This window comes from Hippocampus comes, unplaced genomic scaffold (assembly GCF_001891065.2).
Source record: "Hippocampus comes isolate QL1 unplaced genomic scaffold, H_comes_QL1_v1.1 scaffold154, whole genome shotgun sequence".
NCBI classification, from domain to species: Eukaryota; Metazoa; Chordata; class Actinopteri; order Syngnathiformes; family Syngnathidae; genus Hippocampus; species Hippocampus comes.
This window is the reverse complement of record NW_017806278.1, coordinates 58,018-67,572: the sequence shown is the minus strand read 5'-3', so window position 1 is coordinate 67,572 and position 9,555 is coordinate 58,018. Positions and strand designations below refer to the sequence as shown.

The 9,555-nt window shown below is 40.6% G+C and overlaps 2 protein-coding genes across 3 annotated transcripts in view; both read left to right on the top strand.

The window, feature by feature from the left end:
• Positions 1-648: 648 nt before the first annotated feature.
• Positions 649-2,966, top strand: LOC109508027 (FAS-associated death domain protein-like). 2 transcript variants are annotated; one of them, XM_019857823.1, is made up of 3 exons: positions 649-679; positions 1,038-1,415; positions 2,438-2,966. In XM_019857823.1, exons 1-3 carry the CDS (start codon positions 664-666, stop codon positions 2,701-2,703), a joined length of 660 nt encoding a protein of 219 aa, XP_019713382.1. In that variant the 5' UTR covers positions 649-663; the 3' UTR covers positions 2,704-2,966. The 2 variants fall into 2 exon arrangements, with proteins under 2 accessions (XP_019713382.1, XP_019713381.1); XM_019857822.1 differs by lacking the exon at positions 649-679 and adding an exon at positions 835-929.
• A 1,460-nt stretch (positions 2,967-4,426) lies between these two features.
• Positions 4,427-9,555, top strand: part of mtch2 (mitochondrial carrier homolog 2) — a 42,530-nt gene continuing 37,401 nt past the window's right edge. The window contains exons 1-2 of the mRNA XM_019857819.1: positions 4,427-4,547; positions 6,520-6,604. Coding sequence (XP_019713378.1) covers positions 4,461-4,547; positions 6,520-6,604 — 172 coding nt within the window. The 5' untranslated portion in view covers positions 4,427-4,460. The remainder of the gene's footprint in view (positions 4,548-6,519; positions 6,605-9,555) is intronic.

Here is a 9,555-nt window from a genome sequence, read left to right as displayed (position 1 = left end):
AAAATGTTGCTTTATTTATCTGACCATATTGGAATGTATTTGTTCGGTTTTCAGTCAATTAAATTTGGTTCAATAAACTATATGTGGTCATTTTTAAAATTTTCAATGAACATTCAATCAGTCCGGCCCTCGGCTTGCAGCAAAATTTTTTATCTGGCCCTCCGTCCATTTGACTTTGACACCCCTGTTGTAGACAGATGAAACAGAGATCCGGCAATTTTTCAAAATAAAACATCTTTCGATTCCGAAATGAATAAAACGGAAGTAATGTAAGTTATGTCTTCTTTCTGTGCGACCCGGTACCAAATGACCTACGGACCGGTACCGGTCCGTGGCCTGGGGGTTGGGGACTTCTGGTTAATGGTACACTCTTAATTGTCCCTTAGTGTGATTCTCAGTGCGAATGGTTGTTTGTCTTTGTGTGCCCTGCGATTGGCTGGCATCCAGTTGAGGGTGTACACTGCCGACTGTCTGAAGACAGCTGGGATAGGCTCCTCCACACCCGGGTCCCGGGAACCTCGTAAGGATATGCGGATTAGAAAATGGATGGATGACAGTGAAATATGGACATTTTAGACTATTTTTATTTTTGAAATGCAACACTAAGATTTTATCAGACCTCTTTTGGTGGAGTCTTGGCGTGGACTTGTGTCGTCCAAAACTATGGACTGGTCTTGCGGTACCCCAACAATTACTTCTAAACTTTTTTGTAATTCATACTCGGATTCAATTTTATCGATATTATAATTCAGTATGCATTGATATTCATGTATTATTTCTTAGCTTTTATTTTGACGGTTGTCCTGGCAGCCCGTTGAGCGAGTATTACCGTAATGTCCAGTATAAATGAAAATACATCGTCTTTTTGAGTGTGAGTTGGTTTGTTGGCATGAACAAATCGGTGTTCATGTTCGATGACTGCAACTTTGGTACGCGTGTGTAGCATTTACTGTAAAGTAATTAAATAATTAAAACTTAAATCATCAGCAACTATGGTTGATAATTGATCCATGGACTCTGCTCTTCTATTTCACCAGTAAGGGACAGATACACGGAAGTGAAAGTAAAACTGGATTCGGGACGACAGTTTCAACGAAATCTCCGTGTCCAAGCTATGGCCTCTTTGCGTTTTAACGCACTTTTACTGGATATATCCAGCCAGCTTACCACGGAGCAGCTGGACCGGCTCAAGTATCTGTGCGGCGACAAAGTTGGAAAAAGGGAGTTGGAAACGATCGACAACGGAATCAAACTGTTCCAGTGTCTGACCGAGAGAGGAGTGCTAAATCAAGATAAAACAGAGTTGTTGTCGGAGCTTCTCACACTAATAAACCGACAAGATCTGGAGGAAAAGTTGAGCAGCTTTCAGTCACCACCGGAATGTGCTGGCACTCAACTTTGCGAAACGGAGAGAGGTATACTGTAGTTTCATTTTACAGATAAGTAGTTTTACATTTGACTGATAAGTAGACTGTGCCGCACCTTTCCCCAAGTCAAATTTGACGCCGCGGAAACAGGTTACCTTTTAGTTCCTCCATTATTTATGGAAGTACAGAAATTGTCATTATTTTACTGCTCTTCAAATAGCTTTAAACTACTATTTCTGAAATGATTTATTAATGTGGGCGCATTGGTGTTAATCTTTTTGATCATTTGACTTGAATATGGTTCACTTATTCTTGACACTCGAACAGCAGTAACATCGAATTCACTTTGAAAATTGATCCAGCTGGTTTATCAAGCTGCATTGGTTAACTGAAAACCATAACTGGATACTGCACTCCACTTCATTTTTCTTAATTTACATTGTTATTATTATTATTGATTGGTAAACTGGGTTATGATGCCCCCGCATGTCTAACCAAACACAGGTGGAGGGTAAATAAATAACAAAAGACTACTACTTTGATTTCATAAAACAAAACATCAAGTCCTGTAAAGGGGCATCTTACCTCAGGCCTGAGGAAGATGCATCTCTGATATACTGTGATGTCATAATTTGTGTGGTGATCAATGACGTCACTGAACAGATCCGTGAAATAAGACATTTCACCAAACACAACCTTGTCCATTCCAGTGTCGTTCTATGCTGCCATAGTGCATGCGTGAGCCCGAAAGCTCATATCTTTTATTTTGCCTTTTTTTTTGCCGAAAGCCTTTGTCCAGGGAGGCGGACATCAAAAAGAACTAGTAGGTGTGTGTGTGTGTGTGTGTGTGTGTGTGTGTGTGTGTGTGTGTGTGTGTATGCCAAAAGCCTTTGTCCGGAAGCGCTTGTCTGTGAGGCGGACATAAAAAAGAGCGTGTGTGTGTGTGTGTGTGTGTGTGTGTGTGTGTGTGTGTGTGTGTGTGTATTTTAAGTTTCTATGTAACTTGCTATCACATTTCACACAAAAATAATATATTTCCCCTCTGATTTTTTTCTTACTTTGTTTTTCAGCCAAGCTGGAAATTGCCACCAAAGTGATCGCCGAGAACGTGGGGGGGACCTGGCGAAAATTAGGACGCGAACTTGGTTTGAGTGAAACAAAGCTGAAATCTATCTCGATGAGGTTTCCAACAGACCTGGAAGAGACAGTCAGAGAGCTACTGAAGGAATGGAGGAAGAGTCGAGGAGCCGAAGCTCGGACGGGAGAGTTGATTGAGGCACTCAGAGCATGTCAGCAAAATCTCACAGCTGATATAGTGGAGGCTGCATGCATTTGATGTCAACAGAGACATGCTTGCAAGATGGTAACATTACAATTCAAGCCGTAGTCAACCATCAATGATGTCTTTATTTATAAAATGTTAGTTTAACAATAAGGTTTGCTTGTGTACATAATTCAACCATGAATTGTAAAAAAAAAAAAAAAAAAAAAAAGACAGAAATTGTATCTGCTGTCAGGCACTTTTCATCCTGAAACTGAGCGTCTGTCAACCATGATTGAAGTTTTGTTGTTTGCTATTAAAGTAATCAAAACTGGAAAGGAATCAGTTTTTTCCCATCACTGTATTTCATTCAAATACAAACGTTGCATTGCATGGCAGTTAAAACCATGTTTATTGTCCTCACATCTCGTGGTGCCAGCATTACTTTTTTTTTCCTTTTTTTCTGGCGATTGGGTTTTAAACTATGTACATCTTAAGTGCAATAAATCCTTGGCTTTTAGAGTTCAGCACAAATATGGTGGCAACTTAAGTGTTTTAAGCCAATGAATATGATACACAGCAGCAAAGCAAGATGTAAAAAAAAAAAAAATCCTTTCCAAGAGCATGAGTGGTCATCGCTGATATATTTCAGGATTGCCTCCCCGATACGTACATGTGTACACGCTACTGAAATGCTCTCACACATTACTGATTTTATTTTTCTTCACACAAACTTAACTATAATATGAACACATCCTTTACACCCTTCACCTCAGGTGAAAACCCTAGGTGTTATTTTGGACTTTGATCTCACTTTTATTTCACATATTAAGAAATTCACAAAAATATATGTTTTATCACTTGAACATAGCCAGTGTCCACTCCTTTCTCTCTCTTCCCCAAAAAGCGACGGTAATACGTGCTTTTGTCACAAATTAAATTGATTGCTGTAATGCCTTGGTTTCTTGCCTTCCTAAAAAGAACATTTCATGTTTACATGCATCCATTATCTGAAACGCAGGGCACTCATGTAGAGTCTACATGAGTGCCCTGCATTGTTTGTCTACATCCATTTACATTCACACCTATGGACAATTTAGAGTGACCAATCAACCTACTGTGCATGTTTTTGGAATGGATGTTTAGGAGGAAATTGGAGTACCTGGAAAAAACCCACTCCGGTACGGGGAGAACATGCTAACTCTAGACAAAAATCAAACCCATGACCTCAGCAGTGTATATATGTGTGTGTGTGTGTGTGTGTGTGTGTGTGTGTGTGTGTGTGTGTGTATGATTAGATTAGATATCCTTTATTTATTTGTCCCACACTGGGGAAATTTACAGCCTTCAGCAGCAAGATTGTGGGTAGAAAGAAGAGAAAAGAAAACACAGTTCAATTAAGTGCAATATAAATACAAACATGGATAAGGTCAATAATTAAGTGCAATATATATATATATTATCAATGTATGTTGCTGTTGTTTGTGTTATTATCATATGCAATTGAATAAGTGGACCATTTCAGAATTCGAAATTTGGGACTCTCTAAATGCACAATGGGACTCATACTTTTCTGATCAGCGAGTCCCTGGGACTCGCAGGGCTCAAACTGTAAAATTATCACTGATATATATAAAATTAAATATTGATTTTTGTTATCCCGCAACCAGACCAGGTCTAGGGCACACTGGGTAGGCCGCGAATGCTCTTTGAGGTCTACCATCACGGAATTCAACACTAGATGGCAGTACTTATATTTGGAATAATGTGATCGAGGATTCTGTCTGAAGAAAGTGCAAAGAATACCTTCCGGTGAAGCTATAGCACTAAAAATGGCGGACACGTGCGGCCAAGTAATATTGGGATCCGGGCTCACTGTCCTGTCTCATCCTTTGATGTACATCAAAGTATTGGTTCAGGTAAGAGGGTTTAATTTGGTTCAGATGGCATCTGCTAGAATGTCTTTACTTGCCCAAATGCTATTAGGGATAATCCATATTTCTCAGTTCGCTTGTTTAAACTCTAACCGCTGACTTTAAGATTAGTGAACTGTTTAAACATGAAAAAAATATATCATCACCCCTTTCACTTAAGGGACCAACAGTATATAATGCTATATTCCATGTACATTTTTGACATGATTAAGTGTACAGCATATTTAACACAACATTCCAAATAGTGTTGTCTGCACTACCACGACTAATCTTTTACAGTTGGCGAATTGTCCGTTTTGACCTTCTGTTATGTTGGGACTGGGAAGTCGGGTGGAGGTGAAGTAGGTTTACCAATTCGATTTTGAATGTACAGTAATCTTGGAACCGCAATGCACCTTCATTCAGTATGTCCGTTCCATAAGTCATTCGCGTAGTGTTATATTGCGAGCAGTTGTTAACACTATTATATTGATGTTGGCGTGTTGTGAGTGTGGTGGTGAGAGGATTACAAAATAGTTACTTTTCCACAACATTGTGCGATGATATGGTCTAAAGAAGAAGCTATATACTCTATGGCCTTGGAGTACCGGTATGTATTGGAGGCAGCTAAAATGTATTTTACGTGAAACAAAGTCTCGTACACTGAAGCTAGCCACCAGAAAACTGGATCAAGTTGTGCAACAATAACATTTCAAAAGAAACTAAACTACCTGTATGTAGTGTTATTTTTCCCCACATCGAAACAATAACCTTATATAAACGTGTATACAAAATAACTCCACAAATAACACAACCCAAATTATTTTTAGCTTCGTCTTTTTCCCTACTTTTTTTCTTCTTCCTGTCCAAATTCTCTTCACACATGCTGTCAAAGAAAATCTAATACAGTAAATATTGTTAGTATTTGCAAAGATGAACTATCTTCTGATTGTTATCAAATTGATATGAAAATGGTAAAATAGATAAATCTGGGAATCTCTAAGCCACTAATGTACATTGACAACTTCGAACGTCACTTAACTTTCAATCGTTTCAAATTGGGCAATTCCTGAAAAAAATGCAAACCGCAAAAATAATTTTGATTTACAAAACTGTTGACTTGACAATCTACATACCTGTCTACCTTATACCACAATTCCCCCAAATTAAATGTAAAACCTTTCAATAACAGAAAAGAAAAATTCATAGAAAAACAAAAGCTCCCACACTCTCTGACAGTCAAGCAAATCTTATTGAATTATTGATTCATAGATGAAACGAAATCCACAATAGGACTGTTTGTTGATTTACAAAAAGCATTTGATACCATAAATCACCATATATTGATCAGTAAATTGGAGCATTATGGTACTAAGGATATAGCCTTGAACTGTCTTAAATGACTTAAAACAAAGGCAACGGTTTGTGGGGTTGGTTTAATTTAAATGGTTAATATTTGGGAACATGAACTGAGAGGAACTGACGTCGAGATAGAAAATGTGAACACGCTACAAAGAAATCTAGATTCAACTTAGATCAGCTTCGACAGTGGCAATGTAAGATGGCCACCGGCGGCTTTACTCTCGCGACAGTGAGTAAGGCGGCATTTGTTGTCCAGGTTATTGAATGCACCTGTGCCGCACACGCCAAAGATTTGTGCTCTGTCATACGATGATGGTGTAACTGTGAAGTGGTTTCTTAGCGTCCTAAATTAGTGAGTGAATATGATTTTGGGGATTTGTTTGTTTTGATGTTGGTAAGAACTATGTAATGGCCTTAATAACTATGACTGTGCAAACGGCTATGTCAAAAAGACAAGTCAAGCTTCAAAATTAAAGCCTACTCAGGCGATTACATTGGCTCTGTAAATATGAATACGTGATGTATTGAAGCCAAAATTTGGGACAGCTGCTGATACATGTGTCCAAACAAAGTTCAGATGGTTTAACAGATTTATATTTCTTATTATTATTCATAGGTTGGACACGAGCCACTCCCTCCTACACTTGGCAGAAACATATTTGGCAGGCAGGTCTACCAATTGCCTGGGCTGTTTGCTTATGGTAAGTCTGACTCTGAAAAGCCTGGTTCGTACACGTGCAAAGAGAATCAGGCCTGATTATCTTAAGGTTCGAATCGGGCTGAGCAGTGTGATACAACATTGATATCATGGTTTAAATTGAATCCTTCACTGTAATGAAATATACCTGCATGTATTGCGATACAAACAAACAAAGTGTCAATATTTTAATGGAAATATCAGGGATGGCAATTTTCCGTGGATACGCGGAAATCCGCCGTTTTATTTCTTAAATTGATCATTTTTGTGAATCGTCTAAATCCGTTGAGAAAATTTTAGGGGGGGTCAGGTACCTTATCGTCGAGTTTTCACGAGCTCTCCCGATCAGTCTTTCCATCTTCCAATTGTAAACAGTCCTGCGATTGGACGTGTATGATGTCTTACTTGTTGTGATTAGTCGCTATATCGGCAAATGCAAATCACAACCAATCCGTGTTCACCTTCCTAAACCCCTTTCTCGCGAATGCCGAATGTTATCGAGACTCGCGACGAAGCTAAAGTGCGTCAGATAGATGCGGATCTGAAAAACACGTTTCGATGGGACTGGTTGGATAGAAAGCTGACGGTGTCCCCAGTAGGAAACAGTAAAGAGGAACCATTGTACTTGTGTCAGATTTCGTGAAAAAGCTCGATGTCGCCGATAAAGCTCGGGAGAAAATTCACTACAATCTTAATTGGAAGCAGGAGGCTCGACAACAATTGGAGAGCAGAGACTTTTAGCGACCATGAAGGAGGAGAGTTTGATTGTTGATTATGAGCCCCTGCTCTCGAGCAGCCTTCCGGCACCTCCCTGACTCAGACAAGAGAGAGAGAATGTGAATTCGTGTTGAAAACATTCAAGACAGAATCATAACCATAACAGTATGCACCCCCTGTCATGATTCGGTTTGGGACCAACAGGTGGCACTGTAGGGCTCTCCTTGCAGCTGCACACCTGTTGGTCATTATGTAATTAGTGTTTTAAAAGGACTCCCAGCCCGAACACTCAGTGTCGGGTCATTGTTGTTCTTTGCTACTGTCATGTTTGTTTGTTGCTGTTTGCTGGCTGCTGTCATGTTTGTTTCAGTCAGGTTTTGGTCATTGTTATCTTTTATCTTCGGTCATGTGTTTTGTTTGATACTTTGGACCTTGTTTGTTTTGGATTTAGTTTTGAGTTTTAATACAAGCTTTCAAGTACAACCTGCTCCTCCCTCTTGCCTGCTTTTTGGGGTCCACCACCTAGTGATGGGAATCTGAAGCCTCATGACGCAATGAGGCTTTCCATCCAACTGGGTCGGTCCTGGGCCGATGCATCATGAGGCTCCATTTGTTCTATTGCGCCATCATGTGGAAAATAAATGTCATGACACAGTGATTAAAATACCATGGATTTGATGGAGTCAAAAGGGCAGGGAGTTGTGATGTGAATGAATGTGCGTGTGTTACTTGAAAGAATGATTGCTTTATTTTAGACATTGACATAAACAAGGAACAAGATACACCTTTCATTCATTTTTATTGAGGAAAACAAGCATTTCCAAAGTGTTTGGCTTTAAACGGTCTCTTTTTTTCGATAGGATTTCTCCTGCTTTTGAAAATAGTCTTTCACAAGGGACGCATGAGGCTGGGGTACAGAGAAAGGTTATAATTAATTTGTAGAGGTTTGGGTAGACATGTTTGTGTAGCTCCCAGTAGTCCAGGGGGTTTGACATCCTGCTGATTTTGGGTTCGCCCAGGTAAGTGTGGACCTCCACAGTCGCATCTGTGGTCTCATTCTGGGTCCTCCTCTGCATGACTGTGTGGTCCAGTCGCCGCCACAGTTTGTCACCTAAGACACAACAAACAGACTAATAGCCAACAGGCAGTTCCGGCTGCCCATCCTAGAGATGGGAGCAAAAGAATCCCACAATAATGCACTGCCACTCATTTCCTTTTGCTTAATTAACACCATTAGAATGTATCGAATATTACCTTGCGCAACAGGCTGGGAAGCTTCTGATGTGTCCGGTTGTGTTGAAGATGATGGGTTGGAGGAGGAGGAGGAGGAGGAAGATGCCCTGTGCCGGATCACTGTCGCACATTCAGCTGTGAGCCTCCTCTCAGCCTCTTGTGCTTTATTTGGGCTGAAGAAGCCTATCTTCTTGAACCTGCGAACGACAATGAGACTCATTGCAGTTGTGAACTGTTCATCAAGAGGCACTTGCTCATTTGTTGGTGCGAGTAGACAGATGAGAAAAACAGACAACCGATACAAACCTGGGATCCAGCAGTGTTGCCAGTGACATGATGCTCATGGTTTGGAGGGTGTAGAGCTTGTCCCTCAGTTGTTTTTTAAGGCCCTCAGCCATTGCTTTGCTCTCCTCCATTTTTATGGTTCCTATGTCATCCTCCAAGGTGTGGTGCAGCATGGCCAGAAGTGGTATGACCTTGGATCCAGACACTCTCTTCTCCTCTGAGAGCTCTACGGTGGCATCATTAAATGGGGACAGCACCTGCAGACTCTCAGAAATGAGCCTCAACTGATGGGATGTGAGTGGGGCAATGTCAGTGTGGAGGCCTGCCAGGGCTGCTCCTACGGCTTCCCTGAGGTTGTACATCCGTTGCAACATGTGGAAGGTGCTGTTCCAGCGTGTCTCCACCTGAAAATAAAAGGTCATTATTGTTTGAAAGGGGAGTGGAAGCAGTTATGGATGTCAACTTACCTCTTGAATGAGCTTCAGCACAGGCTCTGTAGGCATCATTTGCTCCTGCACCTGTGTCAGCCTTGTCTATAAAAATTAAATATGAAACAAAACATTATTCAAGTCATTTTGCATTAATTTGAATACTGCTGTGTAATAAAGGAATTCACCTTTGCAGTGGTACTGCTTTTGAAGTAGCCAACTAGCCGCCTACACTGAAGACGGATCTCAGACAGCTCAGTGTTTTCTGCCAGAGCCTTCGTCACGATCAGAT